Consider the following 27,597-nt stretch of genomic DNA (forward strand, 5'->3'; position numbering starts at 1 on the left):
TGGGCCTCCACTCTGCACTCCCCCTCGTTTACAATGATATGATTTTTTGTTCTGATGATACCTGATCCCTTCGACACCTCATGGTCACACAGGCTGGTTTACTTCTTCTATGTGGGTTCTGTTGCTTCTGAGCTAGATGGCCACTTGTTTACCTACAAGCCTTTAAGACCCCAGACGTTATATCTTTTGATAGCCGGGCACCATCAGCTTTCTTTGCCACATTTGCTTATGCACCTGCTTTGTCTTCAGCAATTGTGTCGGAAAGGTGTGCATCATGGAATGCCAATTTAATAGAACAAAGTGTTCTTGCATTGAGGAAGTACTTGAGTAACAATCCAATGTCCATCTGCTGCCTCAATACTAGACCTATAAATATGTTAGGCTCTTAATGGACTTTGGAAAGAGAGATGCAGAAAGAGCATGAACAGGCGAGGAGAATGATGTACTCTTGGTCTAGAAGAAGGAGCTTGGTAGGTTACCAAAAGATGGCTCCAAGCAACAAAAGACCTAATGATTTGCTTCCATATCAACATAGAACCCCCCTCCCAGGGGGACAAACAATGGAAAAGTGGGTGAAGGGCAACAGAGGATGTTGTAAGATATGAAAATAATAAATCTAGACCGTATTAAGGGTTCATGAGGGAGGGCGGGCAGGAGAGGGAGGAGGAAAAAATGAGGAACTGATATCAAGGGCTCAAGTAGAAAGAAAATGTTTTGAAAATGATGATGGCAGCATACGTGAAAATGTGCTTGATACAATGGGTGTGTGTATGGATTGTGATAAGAGACATAAGAGCCCCCAATAAAAGTACTAAATAAAAAAATAAATGTCACCCCTTGGCGGTGTGGAATTTTCAGTGTAGAAAATCCTATAGGGCAGTTTCACTCCGTCACATGGGCCTTCTATGAGTTAAAACCAGCTCAACCAGGTCTAACAACAAGAAGCTGGTCTAGAAGGGACCGTCCAATTGCTTGGTTTAATTGTTTACCATGGAGGCTGGGAGCTAATGAGTGACATGATAACAAAGGATATATAGAGTTAGCAGTAGAGTCGTCACTGAAATCCAGACCTTCCCATTTCCCAACCAGGCCCAGAGGGAGAAAGGAAGTTAAGGACCCACTTGGGGATGTGGTCGAACTTGAGAATGAGAAATGACCGTGGAGCGTTGCTTAGGTGAGAACTCTGGAGTCAGACAGGCTGACTACAACCCCAGTCCCAGTAACTAGGCACATGATTGACTCCTGGAGCAAAAGAATAATCATCTTTGTGTTGCTGCTTTTGTTAGTTACTGGCGAGTCAACTAGACAGGATGCCTAGCACAATCTAGGCTGGCTTTGTGCCCATGCCCCCTGGTATACTTGAGTGAATTGCTGCCTTTCAACAGAGGGGGCTGCATCGTCTTCCAGCACCCATATTATGCAAGGTTTTCAATAGTTAATTTTTTTAAAGTAGATCAACAGTAATCTGGAGATTTTGTTGAAATCTGTCCGCCATGGATGACTGACAGCTGTATAAAAGTTATGTAGCTAATGTTATGGGGGTGTTTACTATGCGTGTTAAGTACTTTACATATATTAGCCTTTAGATTAGATTTTTTATCTCTCCTTAACCCAGAAAGTTCTCAACAAATATAGCATTTGGTCAACAATTAAATGCTGGAATATTTAATAATAAATAATCTCTAAATGTCAGTGATGTGTATGGGGGAAAATACAAAGATTCTTATTATAGTCATGATATACTATCATAAACTAATATTTTAACAGTCTTATTGACAAATAATTCACATATACAATGCAGCAGTTCAAATACATCAGAAAGAGCTTTGTGATCTTCACCTCAATCAATTTTTGGAACATTTTCTACTTTCTTGCCCTCATTATTAGCTCCATGTTTCCCTGCCCAACCTGCACTGCCATGACCCTGTGACTATCAATCCAGTTATTAGCTCTCTACTGTTACATATCCTGAATTTCATACAGAGAAAAACGTACCAAAACACCCCAGCAATATCAAAATAAAACAGAAAAGCCTCCATCACAAATAAAGCAGAAAGTAATAAAAACTAGAAGAAATTTAAAAATGAGTCAAAATGAAGAACAGATTATAAGATGTTAAATTTTACCTTAACTCCATGTGCAGTAGTCCAATGTCCAACGAATTCTGTCTGATAATATTGTATTAATGAAGAAATTAAAGTTAGAAATTACATACACTGAATTTTAGCACAATGCTCAGCATTCAAAATGGTAGCTGGAACAATTAATATTACAAAATGCTCTTATACCTTACATCAGAATAGCTGCTAAAATAATCTGAAATACTTCCAACCCACTATTCCAGGCTAAGACAGTCAATTTTTTTTTGTCATTTCCAGTTTATTTAGAAATGACAAAGCCAGTGTAGTAAGAAGATAGTGCTCCAGCTCCAGGATTCAGTGTTGTTCAACTATGATCTCTTGACTACTCCCAAACAGCCCCAGGAGGTGGGTATGATATCTGTAGTTTACAGGGATGGAAACAGAGGCTCGGCATTTTAAAGAAAGTTGTTCACAGTCAACTTGCTATTTGTGACCAATTCAGAATTCCCATGCAGTTAAGACTGCTAACCTCCAGGCTTCTCAAGGCTATTCTATTCTGAAAAGAAACATGAGTGACAGCTGAGCTGGTGGAGTCCAGAGCTTTACTCTATTTAAATAGGCTTAACTCTGGGTCAGCGGTTCTAAGGTTTTTTCAGCCAGAATTGCTTTGACCCGTCAAAAACCATCAGAGACCTCACAAAGCTATTGTTGAGATGGATTGTGCTTACAGATGTTTTCCACATCATATGTGAATGCTGAGAAATATTTGTATTCATTTACTATCCCAGGAAGGATAATTAACACATTGCATGTACACACAAGTAACACGTTTTTATTTTTTTTAAAGTTTCTATCTCTCTCAGGTCACCTGGCCATCGTGCCAAGTACCCGTCGTGTCATTGTGACCCTGTGGGACTGAGTAGAACGGTCCCTGCAGGTTTCTGAAATGCTCACTCTTTACAGGAGCGGACAACCATATCTTTCTCCTGTGGAGCACTTGGTGGATTCAAACCACTGACCTTGTGGCAGGATATTAGTGCCACCAGGGCTCTTTTTCAAAATTAAAAAAAAAAACTTTTACATGATAATAATGGTTTTAGTTTACAATTTTTGAAAAATTCTTTAATGGTTAATCAAATAGAAGACAGCTAAACTCTCCCAAGTGCTTCTGCCTTCTGTCGGTTGCTACATCACATGCCCAAAGCCTCAGCAAAACTCACTGGGCAGTCGGGGGAGAAACAGTATAAAAATGACTAGCAATTTTTTGGCGCATTTTAAAAATACTTTGAGTATAGAGAAGATGTGGGCAGGGGGAGCCTATGGAGTGATACTCAAAATCATAAAAGACACCAGGCTTACTAGTAGGATAGAGGCTGGTGGAACCCCAGAGGTTTGAAACTGAACTCGCTCCCTGTGGCTCAACTTTCAGCATAATAGTAGAGAGGTCTCTAAGGGCAACAGTATTAGGGAGATTCACATACCTTAGAATGATCAATCATTTGAGATCAAAAGGTGTGTATCAGGACAGCACCATTGCATCACACTTATTCAGCCTGTCTGCCTAGCAAATAATAATAACAATAATAACCGAGAAGTTGTACTCTATAAAGAAGAATGCAGTATCGAGGAGGAAGGAGGATTTATTAAACACCTTGGACATGTAGATGAAACAACCTTGCTTACTGAAAGCAAAGATGCCTACTTGCTGATGAAGATCAACCACTGCAGCTTTTAGTATGGATAAAGAAAGCAAAAGTCTCGAGAGTTGGACCAATTAGCAACATCATCACCGAAGGAGAAAAGTTGAAGGTTGAAACAAGTTTCATTTTATTTGGAGCTACAATCAACGTCCATGAAAGCCATGGTCAGGATATCAAACATCATATCTTGAGCAAATCGGCTGCAAATGAGATCTTAAAAGAACTAAAAGCAAAGAGATCACTTTTAGGCCTCGTACTCAAACCATGGTATTTTCCATTGCCTCAGACCCACCTGAGAGCCTAAGGAAGAGTGAAGAAGAGTCCGTGTCTTCGAGTCATGGTGCTGGTAAAGCTTATTGCGTAAGCCATGCACTGCAAGGAGGATAAACAAATCTGTCCTGGAAGACCGGAGGCCAAAATGCTGCACCTCACGTATTTTGGACATGTTATCAGTGAGGACCTTCCATGGAAAAGGTCATCTTGCTTGGTAGGGGTCAGCGAAACGAGGAAAGGCCTTAGTGAGGTGGACTGACAGACAGACTAGCCACAACCATGGGCTCGAACACAGGAAAGATCGTGGGGCTGGAGCAGGACGGAGCAGTGGTTTGGAACAAATTCAACAGCAACCAACAACAAGAATAATAGCCCTAGTCGTATGCAGGGTACCACAAGAGTACTGGAAATCTTCTATAAGATGAAAAATAATGTGATTTACTATTTGGATAGTGCTAAGAAACTTTAGGAGTTAAGTCATTTGTTTACGTCTGGGACGGAATCTGTAGAAGGTTTGGTCTCAGAAGTAACACTTCTCTTTCTTGCTGGTACGAGTCCTCGTGCTGTAGAAGGTTCAAACCCACTGGTCACTCTTTAAAGGGGGGGGGGGGGATGAGGAGGCTGTCTGCTCCTGCAATGATTTACAGCCTCTGTACTGAAAGGAGCAGTTCTGTTCGGCCCATTAGGGTTACTGTGTGTCAGAATGGACTGGATGACTTTGAGTTTGGGGTCTTGCTGTTAAAAAAAAAGAAAAGAACATTTATAAATCACGTCTGGTTTTTGCTAAGTTGTGTGTTTGAATTCTTTGTTCTCTACAAAACAATTTAGCCAGGGAAAATTATTTTAACAAAATGTCCTGACCTCTAATAAGTTTGAGCTTCACCTAGTAGTCTAGACACTCTCAAAAGAAACTCTACCTGAAAAATGACCTAATTTCACAGAGATGTTACTCGAGCTCATGAAGTGATGACAAATCATTATTTCAGGAGCAACATTGATCAACACATTTTGAATCTTCCAAAATAAAAAATATCTACAATCACAAGAATGAACAACAATATTCAAAGGCAGTTTAAGCCCCAGCCATGGTCATGGCCAGTTGGACCAAAGTCCAAAATCATCATGTGATTGCAAACTATATAAAAGGGGTTTATTGAAATTGTAGTGAAGTTTCCAGATCTGATGAGAAAAGAAACAGGAGTATTGACACCGTGTCTAAGACCAGTTCCTGGATGCTGATTTTAGGGGAGCCCCGGTGGCATAGCGGTTCCACATTGGGCTCAGCAGTTTGGAACCCCCGGCTGCTCGTTGGGAGAAAGATGGCTTTCTTGTCCCATAGAGTTGCAGTTTGGGAAGCTCCCAGGGACATCGTGTGCATGACAGTGAGGGTGCTTCCCTGCAGCAAGACTTTTCTGAAGTCCACGTGCTCTGAGGAAAGGCCAATACAGACACTGGAACATGGAAACACTGAGTCCAAGGCACTAAGGGACCAAGGAAACATCAGCTTCCTTGTCCCTGAGATCAGAACTAGATTGTGTCCTGCTACCCTGACCAACCACTATGAAAGAGATCACTTTAGAAGGCCCTGGAAGGGGTGGGAGAAAAATATGAAACAAACTCAAAATCATAGTCATGACCAGACATACCAGCCTGAGAGAGTCTGTTAGAACCCAGCGACTCTGGTCCTTAGATGCGTTTCATGCCTGGAGCTAAACTCACCCTCCACCTTTTCTCGGGGCCCAGCCTTTAACCAAACAATCAACAATTGTATATGGTGAACAATAGCACTAGGTAGACACAACCTCCTTCAAGTGGTCCACATTTGAGATAAAAAAGAGCAACATCTGTCCGATGATACAGGAATGGAAACAGAAAGACCAGGAGGAAGTGGGGATAAGTGTGAATGGAAATCAATGACATGAAACAAAATGTGTAGGAATTCTTGAGTGGAAAATTGATTTGCTCTATAAACCTTTGCCCAAATTACAAGCTAGAGTTAGAGGAGAAAAGGTGAACGCGGAGGTAGCTTGTTGCAGTAGGAAACTATGTCCTGGCCAAACCACACTGACCAGGGTGTCTTCATTCTCCCAGGTTCTTCGTAGCAACAGTCTGCTCGAGTCCACAGATTACTGGTTGCAGAATCAGAGGACACCCTGCCAAATTGGTTTTGTGGAAGACAAGTCCGAAAACTGTGCTTCTGTAAGTACCCAGAATGCTCGGGATCTGGTTCTGATGAGCCAGGGGCATGCGCAGAGGTTTCATAATTCATTAACACAAACCTGGGAAATATCTTTTGGAAACCCCCTACCTGGTTTGTATGAACTACACACAGAGCTCATAGTGCTGAGCCATGAATGAATCTCATCAACTCACTGAAGAGAAAAAAATGCACACATATGCACACACACATGCACACACGGGTATATTTTAAAAATCACTAAGGAAAACATTCAGGACTAGAATTGTATGACCCGAGATAAGATTCCCTTGGAGTATTCTCAATAGATTCCATAATCCTTGCTACAGTTTTCCAAAGTGAAAATTGTATACTAATTGTCCACCACTCTTACAAGGGACAGTCATTATTTGAAGTAGGCATGCATTCTAATACAGTGGAGCTGAACTATACCTGCTTAGAGAATCTTCCTTTTCAGGAAAGAGCTGTTCTGATAGGTAAACATTACAACTCATGCAGTTTCGAGAATGGCTAGGCCTTGTGCCTAATGTGGCCTTTCCTGTGTGTTCAACAAAGCTGTACGTTTCCCTTCGAATCAAAACCAGTCAAAGCAGCTCAGTGGCAGTATGGTTATTTTGCTTTATTTTCTGAGAGCTTTAAAATGTATTATTGTGACTTGGGTGAAAGTTAAAGCAAATCAATATTCCATCCAACCATTCCTGCACATTAGGTCTCATGACACGGACTGCAATCCAAACAATGTCATCCTGCCTTTTGATCTAAATGCTCAAACTCATTGATTGTCCTAAGGAGTGTACGCCTCCCTAGTGTTGTTTCTCACCTTAGCTAAATGTTGAGTGAGCTCATTCCAGTCCAGCCTAGAAGCTGGCTAAAGGCGATAGTGGCAGGAGTTCTGCTCCACCCAGTGAGCCTGGTCTTTCTTATGCCTCAAAGTTGTGTGCACATTTTTCTCCTGCTCTACCCAGGACTTTATAATGTGTCCTTTTAGGGTAATGAGTTCTGGGTACCATCATATCCGCTGGTGTCAAAGTCACAGAGTCTAAGGTTCTGGGAAAGCAAACACCTAGCCTTTCTGGGGTCATGATTACAGAGATTGGGGGGTGAAAGAGTGTTTCCCAAGAAGAAGGAAATGCAGTTCTTGGGACTAAATTAAGAGCATCGGCTCTGAGCTATTCCTGGAAGTAAGTTGCATGCCAGCATTTCTGTTTACAGCCAAGGGGAAAGATAGGGGAAAAAAAGAAACCAAGAAGCTGAAAATGGGATAGGCAGCCTTTTTCTTTCTAATGAACACAACTGGAACCGGCAAACAGAGGATGTCAAGCCTTGCACATTCCTCACTGCAGAGGCCCCCCCATGGCCTGTGGAGCCATTCAACACACTGAATTCAATCCCTTTGTTTAGGCTAATCATTATGATTACCCTTCTTCTATTTAGCACATTTGATTCTTTTTCCAAGTAGCTTGTGGCAGGCTAAAAATCTTTGGGGGGAAGTTAAAAGGATTAGATGGATAGTAATTGAATAGAGCCCCATCTTTGCTAATCCAATTCTGAGATGAGTTGGAAAATCCAGGCATTTGCTGACACTGGCCATTAATTACACAGTGATAGATAGATAGATAGATAGATAGATAGATAGATAGATAGATAGATAGATAGATAGATAGATAGGAGGGAGAGGAAAGAGAAGAAGAAGAAGACGAAGAAGAAGAAGAAGAAGAAGAAGAAGAAGAAGAAGAAGAAGAAGAAGAAGAAGAAGAAGAAGAAGAAGAAAAGAAAGACAAATGGACCATGAACAGCCTCCCCGCCCCCACCCCATGTCCATGAGGTGGCCAAAGTTGTCATCTGAGCAGTCTCCGAATTACAAAGAGCCTCACAACAGTAAAGGCATTCCAACTTGGCATGAGGCATGGCAAGGAGGTCTTTTCTAAGTTTTATGTGTTTGAGGCCTGAATTGCAAATCTCAATGAGAAAGGTTAACGTTTCTAGCTAAATGTAAGGATTGCCATGGGATCATCCGGTGTGGAGGCACAGTGATTTAAGCACTGGTGATAACTGAAAGGTTGGTGGTTCAAACTCACCAACCACTCCACAGGAGAAAGATGAGGCTGTCTGCTCTGGTCATGATGTACAGTTTTGGAATCCCTAGGGAGCAGTTCTATTCTATCCCATGGAGTTGATCTGAATTAGAATTGACTTGATGGCAGTGAGTTTTTCTTTGTTTTTTTAAATGTGTAAGAAAACAATCCCCCACCAATGCCAATAGATTGAATCAAATGCAGACTTAGAGCAACGCGCCTTGCTGTTTACCCCATGATCACTGTCCAGGAATAGTTGGCCACCAAAGAGGCTGATCTGATTCTTCCTGCTTCCTGAGTTATTTCTATTCTTAGGGGGAAAAATTTAAGGTGGGGGACAATCTAAACATGGATTAAAAATATATTTGGAGACTAATCTTTCCCCCACAGTTCATAATACATAAGATGGACCTAAGCTCTGAAAATTATCCGTATATCCTGAACCTAACAGACATCTAAGGATCTCCGTAGGAAAAGTTAGCCCTAAAAGTTCAAAACTATCCTATGATCACTTTACATTTTTTCCAGTTCCTTTTCTCTTTCTTGCTAAGCCCAGATTCCTAGAGTGGACCGACCCTACTTAGCGCTTAGCTTCGGATATTGCTGAGGGAGAAATGTGAACTCAAGGAGAAATAGAGGTAAACTATAATAATTATTAACCAGGACAGGGAGCTTTGTGAAAATAAAATAGCTACATGGGAGGAGTAGCCAAAATGGCCAAGGAAAAAGTATGGAATTTAATGTTGAAATCAATTCTCCACACCAGCAGGAAAATAGAATTGTAATTTAAAAAGGAAAAATTTTTTAAAAACTAGATTAGGAAATAATGTCCTCATTAAATTTTATTTTTTTAATGGAATTTCCCTCCATTATCCCACATGTAACCCCCTTTACAGCTCATCACACTAGAATCTAAGGGCCCTGCAGCCATAGCACCCCTTCCTGTATGACTTTGTATTTGCTTCCTGGACCTGGTGGTGCCGAGGTGAAGCGCTCGGCTGCTAACGGTAAGGCCGCAGGTTTGAAGTCACCAGCTGCCCCCGAGGGGAATGGTGAAGCAGTCGGCCTCTGGACAGAGCCCAACCTCGGGGAGTCTCTGGGGCGGTCCTATCTGCCCGTTGGGTTGCTCTGAGTCACAATGCACTCCAGCAATTGGTTTGGTTTGCTTTTTAAAAAGCTGTTCTTAGAGACATTGCCCTGAATTCATCATCCTTTCTTTAATTTCCTGACCAGCATTCATTGCCAGCTTTTTCATACCAATTTTCCTTAGCTTCGTATTTTTCACACCGATCTCCAAGTATTCTGACGTGTAGTTTCTGAGAACTAAATGCCACAGTAAGCCAATGTTTTCTGCATTCAAGGTGACCATGTAAAATTTCTATTGAGGAAAAATATTGGGTTTTGGAAACTTTCTGTCTGAGGCACTTGGGAGGAGTGAATGTCCGCGTCCCAGGAAGAATGTTTTGAAGCATCAAATAAAGATTGTGAATCATTGCCTCAGGGGAGAAATTACATCTATTTCACACCTAAAATGAGAAAAATCAAGAGCAGTTTTTCAGCTGACATCCTGGTGTTTCAAGTTTTGGGCTCCTAGCTGCAAGGTCAGCGATTCAAACTCAAGAGCCACACCAAGAGAGAAAAACAAAACAGTTGCCCCAAAGATTTACTATCTCAGAATCTCTTGGGAGAGGTTCCCCTCTGCCCTGGAAGGTCAATATGAGTTGGCATTGATTCAGTGTCAGTGGGTGTCATTTTTTGTCTCGGATATCCCCTGAAAGCCCTTTCATTTATCTTTCCAAAGACTTTACAAAGGAAGATCAGATTTACCTTTTGTCTAGATTTCTTCTATCAAATTATACCATTTCATTTCCTTTCAGAGTTGATATTCCCAGGAGCAGGGGACCCCATATGCTAACCGTCAGCATGTAAAACACAAACAACAAAAGAAACACCCTAATTATTGAAATGAAGTGGGATGTGGAGAGGATAACAGAGGCCAAAGCCAACCCCCAAAACCAACAGATGGGACATTATCTTAATAGAGGTCTTTAAGAAGTAGTTATTGGATGTTTCCACATGCTTGGCTTTCATTTTAATTAAAATCTAATCTAATTTTTAAAAAATCTGTTACTGCTTTTGCTATTTACTAGAGTTTCCTGTTGGCCTTTTTAGAAACTGTCCATTTGGTCTCATGCTTTGTTAAAATTACCCCCTCACTCCAGTCTGTGGTTCCTATCAGGCTCTTTGCTTCCCGATCATTTAAAGAGCCCTCATTACCATCCCCTAAGTGAATTACACCCTCCTCCCAGGATGCACTGCAATTTACACCATGTCTGAAAATGAGTTCTGTTTGCCTGAAATGGGTAAATAGATAAAGCCAACACTCCGGGAACCTTCTCATCCCATGGATGACCTTGCAAAATTACGCTGTTTACAGCTGTTCTGTAGGCCTTGGCCAACGCTGGTGGTATAGTGGCCTAGGTGTTGGACTGATAACTGCAAAGCCAGAGGTTTGAAACCAACTGCCTTTCCAAGAGAGAAAGCTGAGGCTTTCTACTCCCATAAAGATTTGCAGCCTTGGAAATCCACAGGGGGCAGTTCTACTCTGTCTTATAAGATCGCTATGACTCACATTTGATTAAGTTATTTGGGGCTTGGGGAGTCTGTTGGTCTCAGTTAATAATGTCACAAATGGCAGTGACAAAAGGTGACATCTCTGGGGACCAATTGTCATTTAATATTGTGCATCTAACTCTAACTGGGAAACATTGACCATACTAAGGGAAGGGCAAAGACTATGATTTGTTGGCAGTAGATCATCCAACTTTGGTTAGCAGGCAAGGTAACTTAACAGAGTGTAGGCAAAGAAATGCAAAGCCTGCTGAACGTACCACAAGCTGCCCATAGAACAAGCAAATCTTAGAAGAAATAAAGCCAAAATATTCCTTAGAGTCAAGGATGGTGAGACTTCTCATGTAGAAAAGACTGGTTTTCTAAAAGACAGTTTCGGAAACCCACAGGGGGTCGCTATGTATCAGCACTGCAGCAATGAGTTGGGATTTAAACCCTGAATCTGTAAGCAACCTGGTGGCATAGTGTGTTCTATGTTGTATGTCGGGCTGCTAACTGCAAGTTCAAATCCACCAACCACACCATGGGAGAGAGATGTTGCTTGCTACTCCTGTAAAGAGTTAGTCTCAGCAACCCACAAAGGCAGTTCTACTTGGTCCCATAGGGCTGCGGTGAGTCAGAAATGACTTGATGGCAATGAGTTGTTGCTGAGTTGAGAAACCCTGTATCCAACACTCATCAGCGGACCTCTAGTCTTGGGACTCAAGTCAACAGCCTTCGAGATTGTCTGAGGACCTTGGAATTCATCTCCTTCTGCAGACTGAGAGTCAGGAGTCTGTCATTGAACTGCTGATTCGGGATCCATTGGCCCTTGAGTAGTCAAAAGAAGCCTTCAGCCTGATGTCTGACCCACAGACTTGGGTCCTGAGAAACTCTACAACCATGTATGTCATTTCCTTGTAATAAAAATCTCTCCATTTAAGGACAACAAAAAGTTCGTGGAAAAATTCCTTTTTCCTTCTATTCCATTTTTCCATGTGGTAGAGAGTTTCCATGCTCTAAGTTCTACTTGTTTTGCTTCTCTGCAGAAGCAGGCTTAAGACATCCCAGATGTTGACGCCAGCGCAATAACGAAGGGCACTCCCAACAATTGACATTAGGCTATCAATTGATAAAAACTAGTACAGTTCTCCTGCAGGACAATTTAAAGCAGTTATGCTTATTGATGCACTTCTAGAAATATGTATCATCTAAAGAAATGATCAGAGTGGACAGAAAGACTGGTGTGAAATAGAGTTGGTGTGCCTTAGGAGAGGCAGCTCACGCAGACAGTGGACAAATGTGGAACAACGGTTCTGGAGCCCAGCAGCTATGGCATGTAGCCCACTTCTCTTCTCTTCAAGCTCTGGGTCTTGGTACAACGTATTTACCTCTCTGTGCTTCACTTCTTCATCTACCAAAAGAAGCTTTGCAACCACTTGACCAACAGACAATACCATGACAAACAGAACATCATGAAGTTGTCAAGGATTTCTTTCTCCTTGGATCTAGGAAGCAGCAGTCAAGAAATCAAACTATGTAATTCATTGAGAAAATCTTGTCCATGTTGCTCTTTAAAGTGTTGAAGAGCCAAGATGTCACTTTGTGGACTGAGGCGTACCTGGCCCAAGTCATGATGCTTTCAGTAACGTCATGTGCATATGGAAACTGGAAATGATGCAGGAAGATTGAAGGGGAATTGGAAGATTTGAATTATGATGTTGATGAGGAATATTGAAAGCACATGAACTACAAGAAGAATAAATAAACCTGTCTTGGAGGAAGTGTGACATAGCCAAAATGTTCCTTGGAAGCAAGAACGGTGAGATTTTATCTCAGGTGGTTTGAATATGCTGCTGGAGAGACCAGGCCCTGGGAAAGAACATCGTGCTAATAATCCATGTAATTTCCATCCTAAGTCTTCAGTTTGCAGGTGTTTTTGACGTAGAGTCTAGTTCACCTAGTGAGTCTCCACACCAGATCCCTCTGGTATGGCGATTGCTAATGCTGCTAGGCACTGATGGGTAGATGTAGACTCATAGAAACCCCATGTGACAGGGTAGAACACCCCCACCAGGTTTTCCAGGCTGTAATCCTTATTGAAACATTTACCAGGTCTTTACTTGTGAAATCACCAAATGGACACAATCCACCAATTCATGGGTAAGTGCCCAAGTGCTAATGAACCATCAGTTTTATTAAGCAAGGCTTCTTAATGGATTTGGATGAAAGAATGAGAGACATCAAAAATAACTCCTGTGTGTCCAACCTACATTTCTGGTGGATGGAAGGGGCATTGCCTGTGATGGAGAAGGCTCTAGGATGGAGGGACAGGGGGAAGTTGAGAGTAGGCAAAGGGATGCTGAGTCATCCAATTGCGAATGTGAGGTTGGCAGTTGGATCTGTAAGTTGGAGCTACTGGCAGTCAGAGCAAGAGATCGAGATTTGAGGTTCCTCAAAAAGAAGGTGGTTCAAAGCTCGGGGATAGGAGATCAACCAAGCCAAGGAGTGTTGGTGAATAGCCAAGGAAGCTAAGAACTGGGTTCTGGGCATTCTCATATTACATATTCTATTGGTGATTTTTCCCAAGGGTCCCAAGTAGCAAGAAATGATGATTTTAACATTGCTGCCTGAGTCTCAAAGACTTAATGAAATATTTTATGGCTTGATACAGAAATATTTTATTTATCTTGACAATCTTGTTACTAAAAATAGACCAGACCTGTACACTTTATAAATAGACCAAATAGACCCCAAAAAGAGTAACATTTTGTTACTAAAATTATGCCAATTACACTTTAAAAACCTGGGAGTTAGCCTGCTTTTAAATATATATATATATTCATTTTGACAGAAGAATGCTTTATTAATATATCTCAGAATAGTTTTGTGCTTCCAATTCTATGAAATCCCTGCTATTAGGACAATTTTCTCCTGAGTGCAAAGCTTATCAATCAAGAAAAACCAACAACAGTATGCAATGTCTAATTAAAATCCCTTTAAATTTCAAGAATATTGACAATTTCATTTTCTATTTTGTTGGAAGATGTATTTGTGTTGATTCACATGTCTGTTTTATTCAGTTCCACTAAAATCTCAGGAAAACAGTTAGAAATGTATAGTTTTAATGGACTTTTTAAAACAACTTAGATTCTCAATTTTAAAAATGAATAAGAAGGAAAACAAATGGAAAATGGGGTGTGGGGAGGCTAATGACAAGCCTAGGCTGTTTTGCAACCTGTTTTCAGAAATTCTAAAAGCAGAATTTCTGTTTTTAAATATTTCAGAAACTCAAAGCCAAACCCACTATCACTGAGCCCGTTCCAGCTCATAGGACAGAGTAGAAGGGCCCCCGTAGATTTCCAAAGTTGTATCCTCTACTCCAGCAGAAAACTCATCTCTCTAGAGTACAGCAGCTGGTGGCTTGGGAACTGTTCCTTGTGGTTGGCGGTTGATTCATTGTGGTCACTGCTCCACAGGAGAAATATGGTACTGTCTGTTCCCCTAAAGATTTACAAAATTTGGGAAACCCTCCCCTCTATAGCAGGGGTGTCAAACTGGCGGCCCCCCCAGGCCACAGGGGTAATTTTTTGTGCCCCACGATGCTCAGAAATAAAATGAAGATAGAAATAAATGTTATAAAGAAATTAGCACTTATGGGAGATCGAGGCAATACCATACACACAATTCCCCCATTACCCTTTAACTGCCTAAGATGAGTAAAATCACAAAATCAAAGTTGCTCATTTTAATTGAGTTTGACACCCCTGCTCTATGGGGTTCTCAGGAGTCAGCAGGACTAGGTGGCAGTGGGTTATTATTAAGTGTGTAGAAGCACTATGAAAATGCGTGCAATCTGGTGCAAATGACCAAAATGTGACACAGAAGCACGGTCAGAACATATTGGTGGAAAACTGGTACTGATAGGTTTGGTCCAGGCAAAGTTGCCACAATCCTTCCATTCTTAAAAAAGCCGCCTGTGTGTCAAGTGCAAATGAGCAAATAACAATAAAGTGAGGTATCCCGGGACTTGCTCTAAATATCCAAATTGGGTGAAAGGGAGAGAGAAAAGCTAGCCCTTCTCAAAGAATGCCTCAGGCCAAATCCAAAGCAAGCACCCTGGCACTGAGTTCTTTCCAACGCACAGCAACCCGATAGGACTGGGCAGAACTGCCCCGGTGGGTTTCTGAAACCGTAACTCTTTGTGAATGCAGAGAATTTTTTCTTCTCCAGCTGAGTGACTGGTGATTTCACACAGATGACATTTCGGTTACCAGCACGAGTAGCCCACTAGGCCATCAAGGTCCCTACAATGCCTCTCAGATTGGGAAAATGGAAACAGGGCACAGGCTGCTTTAATTAGCAAAATCTGGGGCCCTGGTTCTACTAAGGATCCAGCAATGAGTTCTTCTAAAGCAGGGCATCTTAACTTGACACGAGTGGCATTGCTGCAGGGTGGGCTGTTCTGTGCCTTATAGAATGCTTACCAGCATCCCTGCCCCCTACCCACTAGAATTCAGAGGTTCTCAACCTGGGGGACAAATGACCCTTTCACAGGGGTTGCCCAGTTCATAACAGTAGCAAAATGACAGTTATGAAGTGGCAATGAAAATAATGTTATGGTTGGAAGGTCACCACACCCTGAGAAACTGTATTAAAGGGTCCCAGCATTAGGAAGATTGAGAACCACTGCACTAGCTCAATGCAGTAAGTAGCCAGTCTGTAAAGTTATAGCAACTGACCATGTCCCTGGGTATTTCCAAATACCCCTGGGGTGGGACGGTCACTTTCAAGTAGCAAGTATTATTCTAAAGGGTCTCAGACTTGGCACCCTTATCCTCCTTGAGGGGCCTCCCATGCAGATATTTCCACCCAGCAGCCCCTTCACAGACAGCCTTCTCTTTGCCAAAGTGATTCTATTTCTCCCCCACCCCACCTCAAAGGCCATACACCCCAGGAGGACAGCCTCAAATGGAAAGGCCACTGAGACAGTCCAGACAGTCAAGTTTCGTGCACTTGCCACTAGGTCAGGATCAATCCATCTCCTGCTGTTGCCGCCCCTATCCAAGAGAACCCATCGCCTCTGTCACACTGCACAGCCGTCATGCCCAGTGCTAGATTGACATCTACACTGACTTATAACTTTTCTTTTATCCAACTTATTGTGATGACACAATTGTAGTCGTTGTGTGCCATTGAGTCTACTCCAACTTCCTAGCACCCTTAGTGGACAGAGTAGAACTAACCCAGAAGGTTTCTCCTGGGCTGTGGTCTTGATGGGACTGGATTGGCCCATTCTTTTCTCTTTCAGATTCATGGTAGTTTCAAACTGCTGACTTTTCAGTGAGTGGCTGATTAATTAGCAATTGCACCGCCAAGACTCCTTAATTTCATAAATGATCATTTGAACGCTTGAGAAAGGACACCACCTTGATCCTACTACCTAAGGGGCCACCAATAACACCCAGGTTTTCAGTGACACCCACTCTCTTCCAGGCTTTCCCACGAGCGCTAGAATGGGCAGCTGTGTCTATGCAGCTCCAGCGCCTGGTAGCCAAGAGGGATGACCTCAAGCCTTCATGCTGGAGGAGGAAAGGAAGGAACAAAAATGAATAGGATTGCAACCAGAAGGAAAGGTGGAAATGATCTGATAAAATTCTCTTTCAAATAGTAGTAGCCCTGATTGAATAAGCCCCCTGTGACCTCTTTTGGTTCCCACTCTCCTCTCTCATCCTACACTGTGTTAGTCTGGGTTGACTAGAGAAACAAATTCATAGGCAGTCCTATGTGTGTCAGAGAAAACTTTATATCAAAAAGTAATTGTATATTAAGAAAACATCCCAGGCCAGTCCATAGGTCAGATATTACCCCAATAGTCCATAAATTCCACTTTAGATTCACACAACCATGCAATGAGTGGAAAGTCTTGTGGGTCCAGTAGTGGTAGAAACACCTCAGCACTGGTGTGGGTCTCCACATGGCTCCTCCAGTCCCAGGGCTCTGGCTCTATCATCGTAGCTCCATGTGGCTTGTCAGCAAGAAGATGAAGCAGAGTGTCCCTTGCCTCCAGAGGGAAATGTCTGAGCAGAGAGTCTGGGTCTGGCCTCTAGTGAGCTTTTATCTCCTTACCACCTCCATTTGAGGTCATCAAGCTGCGAATTAATTGACTGGATAGACTCCACCCCTTCGCAAGTTGATAGATTATGTAACTGCCACACACATCCACCTTGACAGCAAAGGGTTCCTGTAGTAAATTTCAATACAACTGGAAGTTTTATGGCAAAACATATTCCTTATGTTTTTACTTATCCTTTCTCAAGCCTGTGGCAACATATATATAAAATAACAACATGAAAGTTGGTCAACAAAAAAATGCCAGCAAACAAGAAAATAAAGAAAATTTTAATTGAGAAAACTCAATGTAGTGGGGAGCTTTAAGGTCATAAAATAAGATGAACCTGGGCCATCCATGATGCACAACAATCCTACCCTGAAATGGTACAATTATTATTGCTAAAGTTGGATCTACGTCTACTGTACTGATTTTTGTTTTCAATATATATCTCTTGACTTTTATTGTGGCCATTCCTCGATTTTTTCTTCACTCCTCTCCTTCACACTAAGTGAACACTCTCTAATATATGATTTTTAATTCCTGTAGTGATAGTTTATCCTGTATTTTTGTCATTTCCTTAGTGGTTGTTTTAGGGCTTCCCAGAGACATTTTAATTTATCAGGACCTAAACAGAGACCTCACTTCTCTGTAGCTCCTGCACTTCTGTGTAGCAACTGGGTGATTTCTGCGTTTGGTGAGGGCCTGGATATAACGCCCATACATAAATAGTGTGCCCGGGAAACTAATGCATGAGGAGAGTTGCGTTTTAAAGAATCTCTTATTCGCCTAAAAATATGAAGGTATAGTCTCTTTTCCTATTATGTAACTGTGGTTATAAATATTATACCTATCAATGTTAGAAGTCCAACAATACAAAGTAATTATGATAAGAAGCAGCTATTTAAGTGAGGCATCAGCCAAGTCTGTGTCGCCAAGGATTATAAATAATACATTCCAAATCAAAAATAGGACATGATTTCAGAGGTTATCTTGTGAGCACTTGGTTTGCAGAAGGCTATGGGTAGCAGTGGGTGCCCACGTGTATTTGCCGGGTCCCCACAAGGATGGTCTCCAGTGAATCCACTGTGACCCTGGTAGAGGGATGGAAATAGCCTTGTTGTGAGACAGAGAACATCGTAACCCTGCGTATGGAAGATGTAGTTCAGTTCAAATGAAATACCTTATCATTGGATCTCCCTTTTGACCCATTTTAATGTGTTCTAGTTTTTAATGCTTCCTGCTTTCTTTTTGTTTCTTTTTGCAACTCGTGGATGCATACAAAGTGATTGAAAATACCATGGCGTGGGCCAGGCTCACCTTAGTCTTCCTAGTAACATCTTGCATATCAAGACTCTATAAAGGTCTTGGGCGGCATGTTTACCCATCGCAAAACATCTTTGGATCTCTTGACTGCTGCCTCCATAAGTATTGATTGTGGATCCAAGCAAGACAAAATCCTTGACAAATTCAGTCGTTTCTCTATTTATCATGATGTTACCTGTTCATCCAGCGGTGAGGACTTAGTCTTCTTGACAGTGGGTCATACTCCATATAGAAGAGGGCAATCCTTGGTTTTCGTGAGCAAGAGCTTCAAGTCCTCCTCACTCTCAGCAACTCAGTGGAGCTTCACAGTATTTCATATTCAGCTTTGCTTGAGCTATGGTTGACATCGGGAATGAGAGTTTTCCATAGGAATAAAGTCACTGAGGAAGAGCACCCCATTTTTCTCATGAAGTTCATGAGTGCCTGTGTGTAAAAAAGGAAAAATGTGCTCTTCAGAGGGAACAAAATATTGAGGCTCCTTGAACATGAAGTCCAAGTTGAGAAGAGATTTTTGTTCATTTCCTTCTGAAAACAATCGACAACCCCAAACCCCAATCAAACTCACTGCTGCCAAGACAATTCTGAGTCACAGCAGCCCGGGGTTCCTGAGGCTGTAAATCTTTATAGGAGCAGACAACCTCATCCTTTTTCCACAGAGCACCTTTGTGTTGTGAACACCAGCCTTGCGCTCAGTGGTTCAATGCCTAACCTCTGGCACCACCAGCACTCAGGTGAATAGACAAATAGATACATAGATACATAGATAGTCAATTTTTTAGTTAGAATTGTATTTATTTATTTGTCTTTTATTAAATAATTTTATTGGGGCCTCTCATAGCCCTTATCGCAAGCCCATTCATCCATTGCATCAAGCACATTTTCACGTATGTTGCCATCATCATTTTCTTTTTTAAAAAGCATATTATTTATCTATTTAATCATTTTATTAGGGGTTCTTACAACTCTTATCATAAGCCATAAATACATCAATTGTGTAAAGCACATTTGTACATTCATTGCCCTCATCATTCTCAAAACATTTTCTCTCCACTTAAGCCCCTGGCATCAGTTCCTCATTTTCCCCTCCCTCCCTGCTCCCCCTTCCCTCATGAACCCTTGATAATTTATAAATTATCATTTTGTTATATCTTGCCCTGTCCGACGTCTCCCTTCACCCACTTTTCTGTTGTCCGTCTCCCAGGGAGGAGGTCACATGTAGATCCTTGTCATCGGTTCTCCCTTTCCAGCCCACCCTTCCTCTGCCCGCCCAGTATTACCACTCACACCCCTGGTCCTGAAGGGATCATCCTCCCTGGATTCCCTGTGTTTCCAGTTCCTATTTATACCAGTGTACATCCTCTGGTCTAGCCAGACTTGCAAGGGAAAATTGGGATCATGATAGTGGGGGAATAGGGGAGAGGAAGCATTTAGGAACTAGAGGAAAGTTGTATTTTTCATCGTTGCTACATTGCACCCTGACTGACTTGTCTCTACCCCGAGACCCTTCTGTAAGGGGATTCCAGTGGCCTACAAATGGGCTTTGGATCTCCGCTCCACAACACCCCTTCATTCACTTTGGTAAAATTTTTGTTCTGATGATGCCTGATACCTGATCCCTTCAACACCTCGTGATCACACCAGCTGGTATGCTTCCTCCATGTGGGCTTTGTTTCTTCTGAGCTAGATGGACGCTTGTTCACCTTCAAGCCTTTAAGACCCCAGATGCTATATCTTTCGATAGCCGGGCACCATCAGCTTTCTTCACCACATTTGCTTATGCACCCAATATTTTTACTGAAATCACATTGTCACACTGATGGTTTAAGGTATATGACTGTAAGATGAGCTCACGAAACAAGCTATTTTGAAATGTTCTCCTTCAAGCCACACGAATTGATTGGCGGTATAGCGATATTGGTTGCAAGCTGGTTACCCTTGATGCATGCCATCCACTTAATCACGACACATGGCCACCCCATGGGGGCAGAGTAGAGCTGCTGCCCATTATTTCCAAGGCTGTGCTCTGGACCATAGCACATTGCTACCTCTTCCTTCCGCTGCGTGCCCGTTGGTTAACAGTCAAAAAAGCTTACCTCCTGCATCACCAGAGTTCCATCCGTTAGAAGCAACTTAGATTATAAAGGAGGTTGGAGAAAAAGAGAATAACAATTTAATAGCTAAAACGAAGCCAATCTTGGGAATAACTAACTGATTTTCTATTGATGCCACTCGTTTGTTTCAATATGATTATGTCATCAACCTGAAAAGGGAATTCGGCCATGCATCCTTGACCCACCAGCATTTTTTAAGACGCATTTTCAACCAGAAATAATGAGCAAACATATCTGCAGCCAAGAAAATCCTTTGGTCACTGCAACTTTTGTCCTATCTCATGGCATTCATTAATGAAGTCGATGCAGGCTAAGAGGAACCTGATATTGAAATGAAGGGTTCAGCTTCATTCATCACCACAGATTCCCAAGTGGCCTGTATGAGTGCAAAAGGCTCCCCCAGGTGAAGTCTCTTCCTCAGTGTCCCTTCTTTGCTCTTCACAGTGTGGGACTGAAAGTAAGTCACATTTTGCTTAATTGATGAGAGCAGCATAATTTTGCTGGCTTTATTTTCTTGTATTTTTTTTTTCCACAACGACCTTCACCGTGGCATTGTGCTTGCTCAGCAGACCTCCACTGCTCTGCTGAGCAGCCTGTGGAAAATGCATTCTGTTGAATGACCTCAGAGGCAGAAAGAAGCAGGGGTGTATTTTTGGTTTACCTTGGTAACTGCAAAGGGAGCTCGTCAATCAATGCCACATACCTAAAGCTACTGTTATGGCAACTCAATGTTATGAGGATGATTTTTCTCCTCTCTGTCCATCACAATCGGTCCTCACCCTTTTCATGAAGGCCAAGGTCACTGTGCAGAGAGAAGTTTCTTGGAAAGAGGAAATGCAAAGAATTGGATGCCGCCATGTTCAGGAGCCTAGAAACGGGGAGCAAAGAATGAATTTGCTTAGGCAAAGTTCACTTGGGTTTTTAGCTGATGGAAGCACTTTTCAAAATTAATCACCGGTGAACTGTCTAGAGATTGCCTAAAACAACAGCAACATTCCCCAGGGCATTTAAGATGATTCAAAAGTCATGGGCTCCTGCGGTGCATGAAAATTGATTTCACACACACCCTCTGTTGGCTAGCAAAGCCAGTGAACAGCACTTGAAGAGTTTAGGATGAAGGATCTTTGCATATGAAGAGATAAGGAGACCACTGTGTGGCAGTGAGGATAATCAAGTGGAAGAGTCAGGCAGGTTAGAGGACACTTCAGACACTACAGTCATTTCCTCACCTTGCTGTGGGTAGGCCTCCTCCGTGATGAATATTCATCTCTCATTTAAGTTCTGTTTGAAATTTCAATTATGGATGCCAGGAAACAAGGGATCATATGCCCATTCCATGCGAGATGACAGACCCAGGGTTTTGCTGCCCATTCCAGCAAAAGAGTCCTATGCACTTGTTGCAGACTCTCATGGCCCTGTTCCCCAAGGCCACATGCTGGCCATTGTTTTACCCAGGCTTAGGAATCTGTAGGAGGGTGGGGAGGACAGTGTTGGTTCTAAAATGTAATTTTCTTCTGGTTCAATGTTTAGCCAAATCATAGTCAGGTCTTCAAGGGGAACTGCCACACAAGAGCTACACCAGTGGGGATCAAAAGGGCAGCATTTGCCAAAGGACGATGTTCACAAGCTGAGAATAGAATAGGCAAGCAGGAGAGAGGGAAACAGCACAGGCAGGAAGTGGAATGAATGATGCTACATTGTGAGGACTGTGGTGCGGGACATCAAGTGAAAGGTGCCCGCATGACTGCAGGGAAAACAGATTTGCTCTGGGAACCGTCAGCCAATTCATAATTTTCATACACACAGCCTAGAAACATCGACTGCAAACTTCCACCAACAGCGGGCAGGTCATCTCAGAGTCGTGATATTTCTTGGGGAAGTGTAGAGACAGCATCAAATGGCCTCTGTGGGTGCTTCTCTTCCAAACTAGTGATGTTGTGGACCCCTTCAATAAAAAGAAGAGCTCCGTATAGAGGTCTAAACAAGGACATGTACATGCATATATATATATATATATACATATATATGAGGATGGGGAAATAGGTCTATGTGTCTATATTTATAGGTTTAGTATTAAGGTGGCAGAAGGACCTTGGGCCTCTACTTAAGCACTCCCTCAATGCATGAATACTTTCTTCTATTAAATTGGCACTCTATGATGCTCACTCTCCCGACACAACTGCTGAAACAAAAGCGAGTGAACAAGTAAATGTGGCGAAGAAAGCTGATGGTGCCTGGCTGTCAAAAGAGATAGCGTCTGGGGTCTTAAAGGCTTGAAGGTGAACAAGCGGCATCTAGCTCAGAAGCAACAAAGCCCACATGGAAGAAGGACAGCAGCCTGTGCGTTCACGAGGTGTCGAAGGGATCAGGGATAAGGCATCATCAAAAAAAAAAAAAAAACTTACCCAAAAAAAGAGCTCCTGTATATGGAAAGCTTTGCATTCCAGGAAGTATGGGAGGTGGAGTCTTTCATGCGGACACCTCCCTCTGCAGGATAACTCACTGCCACTCACGGGGTTCTGCTGCATGAAGACTTGATGTGTGCCAAAGGAGAACTGTGTCCAGAGGATGTTCTTTAATGTGATTGATTTTGTTGTTCCTATCAAGAATCAACACAGCAAAACAAATTAAAAACACCATGGCCATCATATCTATGACAACTCCTAGTGACCCTATAGACCCCATAGGACAGGCTGAAACTGATCCTGTCCTTCTGAGACTGTAACTCTTTACAGGGCTTGGAAGCCTCATCCTTCAACCACAAAGCGGCTGGTGTTTAGTGGGCCAATGCCTACCCACCACACCACCAGGGTTCCCTAGACACAGTGACACCTAGACTCATTCAATAGTTTCGACAGGTCTGGAGAGAAGTTTATTTGAAAGACAAAATGCAAAGAGTTGGACACCTGCCCTGCTCAGGTGCCTGGAAATGGAAGTGGAGAATGAATTTGCTTTGGGAGAAAGTGCGAGTTAATACATATATCATTCCATAGTAAAATCAGGTCAAGCAGAACTGTACAATTTCTACCACAATCAGTTTCCAAACATTATTTTTCCTCCTGGACTCCTTGACACCATCTCCCTTTGACCCCATCCACTGCCACTTATCTTTCAGCTTCTATTTTGGTATTTGAAAATTTTCTTTTTGCCAATTTAGTTAATGTCTTGTCAGTTGTATTGGTCTTTTGTCAAAGAACCAACTTCTGGTTTTAATGATTCCATTGCTTCTCTGTTTTTAATTCTGCTCTGATCTCTGTTAGTTCCTTTATTCTGGTAGGCTTAGGCTTACTTTTCTCTTCTTTGTTCCTGTAAGAGTGAAGTTGGGCGGTTGAGTTGAGATCATCTTCTGTTTCCCTCATGTAGGCATTTCTTGCATACGCTTCCCTGTGAGTCCTGCTTTTGCTGCATCCCACAAGGATGGAGGAGCCCGGGTAGCATAGTGGATTGCACTAAGCACTGGGCTGTTAAGCACAGGGCCAACAGTTTGAAACCACCGCTTGCTCCTCTGGAGAAAGAGGAGGCTGTCTAGTCCCATGAAAAGGTATAGTCTCAGAAAACCACAGGAGCAGTTATGTGCTGTCCAAAAGGGTCACTCTGACTTGGGGTTGACTTAATGGCAGTGAGTTTTGTTGAAAAGTCTAGGGATGTTGTGCTTTCATTTTCACTCGACAGTGAGAAGGGTGTGAATGTCTCTCTTTTGAATTCTTCCTTGACCTATTGGTCCCTTACTAGTGGGTTACTTAGTGTCTCCATATTTGTGTGTCCCTCCACCCCACAACTTTTTCTTGCTATTGATTACTAGCTTTGTTCTTTTGAGATCCAAAATAATACTTTGTATAATTTCACTCTTTTTGAAATTATCAAGACTTGCCTTGAGACCTGACCTGTGGTGTATCCTGGGGCGTGATCTGTACATATTCTCCATAGAGATTTCAACGACTTATTTTTTGCAAGTAGATTGCCAGACCTTTTTGCTTGTGAACGTTTTGCTTGTACTCGAGCACATTAACCATCTGCACCATTCAGGGACTCCCTCTACCTAGAGCAGTGAGGCTGACTTGAATGACTTATCTAATCACCCAATAAAGGTTGGAGTCAGGATTAAGGACAAAGTACTCACCAAGAGTCCATCCTCCTAGCCTAGCGGTCCTCAACCTGTGGGTCGTGACCCCTTTGGGGGTCAAACGACCCTTTCACAGGGGTTGCCAAATTCATAACAGTAGAAAAATTACAGTTACGAAGTAGCAACAAAAATAATATTATGGCTGGGGGTCACCACACTTGAGGACCTGTATGAAAGCGTCGTGGCCTGAGGAAGGTGGAGCGCCGCTGCCGTGGGCCTTCTTGCACTGTTCATATTCTATTTATAGTCTTTTCTACCCTCTGACGTCATGAGAAATGTGCTCTTTGTTGTTGTTTGTTGATACAGAGGGCGAGTATTCCTTACCTATAAAAGTGATGGTTGAAAGACTCCATAAATTTACACGCTTTTTATTACTACTCAGTCAATGACTCTCTGAACACTTTCATGCTCTCTTATATCTGTTAAAATCACAGCATGCAACATGCACTTGTACAACACTTAAGTTTACAAAGTGCTTCTGCTAAATATCAACTCACTGGGTTTTTACAGAAGCCCTTTGAAGCAGCCAGAATAGGTTCTGTAAGTGACAAAACAGACACGGACTCTGAGAGGTTAAGTACTTGTCCAAGAGTCTACAGTGATGGACTTGGTGCTGAACTTCAAATGGTGCAATTCTACATACAAGACAATCCTATAGACTTGTCCAATCTGAAAATCCAATCACTCTTTGGGAAAGTAAAGTGCTGTGGTTTTAGATCCTTGGTGTTCTGAGAAGGGTCCTGCAAATCTAGTCCATTGCTTGTGTTTGTAAGTAACATTTAATTGGGATGCATGTACACCCAGTTGTTAGCATGTTGTCTATACCAATTCTCCACCACCATGAAAGAATTCAGAAGTTGTGGCATAGATCTTGTAGCCTTCCACACCCAAGGCTTTGTATGGCATAGATTCTGATTCTTAATGACATCACACGACGGCACAGGACCGTTCATTTTGGGTTCTCAAAGCTGTCATCTTCAGAGAATCAGATTGTTACCTCTTTCTCCTGAGCAAGAGCAGATGAATTCAAACTGTTGCCCTTTCAGCTAACAGCCAAACACTTACCCACCGTGCTTCCAGTGTTCTTCGGTGTCCTGCACACCTAAAATATTTACTGCTTTGCACTTTACAGAAAAAGTTTGCTGAATGCTGTTATAGGTAAAACTTTGAAAGTTCAATACTACTTTTCTGCCTTGTCTACTTTGAATAAGTTCATGGCCATTTCTATGGTGTTAGGACATTAATTGATTACTTAATCACTTCTTCCTATTACTTAAACTTATATTTTGATTTCATTTGGGGGCAACATATCCTTTTCACAGCAACTCCCCACACAGTACCCTCTGTTGTTTCACTTTAGTAAAGTCTCCTCTGCTCTATTGCTAAACTTCTGATTCAACTCCCGAAAGTGTCTCAAGAAATTACATGTTTCACAGCATTTCCCCCAACCTGCATCTGAGAACAAGACAACCATATTGTCTTTTCTTTTCCCACTGAAGAGTCATCAGGCATCTTTTGCAAGAGCGATATTGGCTCCTGAAAAAGTCTAGCTTTTGTTTTTCTCAAAGCTGTAATTACCAATGGTATTTTTAGTCCTGTGAACCCTAATTTGCTCTTCTAGTTTACTGTAGCCTGTTAATCATAACCTACCAGAAACCATCAGAGCCTGAGTTGGAATGAAGTTTGATGTACAGTTGACAGTTCTCACAGAGCATCAAACACTTGGCATGTCTTTCAAGAAGGAAAGCAGGTTGTTGGCAAATCAAAGAGGGTGGTATCAGAGAATACTTCTCCCTACGACTGAGTCTCATGGGACAATTTAACAGAGGCATGTCCACACCCAGACCTGGACCACAACTAAAATGTTAATTATTTTGAAAAGGAAGTCAATCTGCACACCTCAAAAGACAATGCACCCACAGCTTGTGGATTCAGAGAAACAAAGTAGGTATGAAAACTTTTCCTTCATAGCCATCTGTTTTGTGATCATGTCCATTACTAGTATTGACGTCCATTATTATGTTCTTCGTCTATTAAGATGAATTCTGCATTGAATCAATCCATCATGGAAGATAGTGGGGAGGAGTCAGAGTGGGGACATAATTAAGGGAGGGATAACCCAACATGAGTTATTTGTCACCAATGAGCTACCATTGGCTGACCATCAGCTGAAAAGTCAGTTACCTGAGCTAACAAATGTAGCCTGCGGCATTCAGAAATACTTTTTTCTATATGAATCCATTAAAAAGGAGATTACTCATGTTTTGCAGTTCAGTCTCTCTCTTTTTTCAAATTAGAGATCCACTTATTGTGCATGCTGTACTTTTTAATTAATCTTTGTATTGGGGAGCTTTCACAAATCTTATAACAATCCATCATTCTATTGTATTGAGCACACGTGTACACATTGCCATCAACATTTCCAAAACAGTTTCTTTCTACTTGAGCCCTTGTATTCAGCTCCTCTTTTTCCCCTCACTCCCCCACCCTCCCACCCCTGTGAATCCTTGATCAATTATATATTACTATTGTTATTTAATGTCGTACACAATCTGTTGTCTCCCTTCACCCACATTTCTGTGCTTGGTCCCCCTAGAGGGGCAGTTCAGTCTCTAAAGAGATGAAAGTGAATGTAGCCCATGCAGAAATGGATTTGAAAATGTGGAAATAGGCAACAAAATACAACATACACCTTCATTTGTTTCAGTGCCACGCAGTCTGCTCTTGACACAGAGTAGGACTGCCGGAGGGGGTACTCTCGGGATGTAAGATTAATGGAAGCAAATCATCAAGTCTTCCTCCCACAGAGCAGCAGGATGGTTCAAATCACCAGCCTTTAGAGGAACAGCTGAGCCACGGCATCAGCAAGGCTCCTTATCATGCAACTGGCCCATTGAAATCCAGTGATTCAACCGGTCACTGTGGGTAGTATTGACGTCTTCACAATGTTAAGTCATCTTATCTACGAGCATGTATATCCTTGCATTCA

At 42.2% G+C, this 27,597-nt stretch overlaps 1 protein-coding gene across 1 annotated transcript in view; it reads left to right on the forward strand.

The window, feature by feature from the left end:
- Positions 1-27,597, forward strand: part of SPHKAP (SPHK1 interactor, AKAP domain containing) — a 113,646-nt gene that overhangs the window by 20,737 nt on the left and 65,312 nt on the right. The window contains exon 2 of the mRNA XM_075530199.1: positions 6,146-6,253. Within this exon, the coding sequence (XP_075386314.1) occupies positions 6,146-6,253 (108 nt within the window). The remainder of the gene's footprint in view (positions 1-6,145; positions 6,254-27,597) is intronic.

Source organism: Tenrec ecaudatus, chromosome 13 (genome assembly GCF_050624435.1).
Source record: "Tenrec ecaudatus isolate mTenEca1 chromosome 13, mTenEca1.hap1, whole genome shotgun sequence".
NCBI classification, from domain to species: domain Eukaryota; kingdom Metazoa; phylum Chordata; class Mammalia; order Afrosoricida; family Tenrecidae; genus Tenrec; species Tenrec ecaudatus.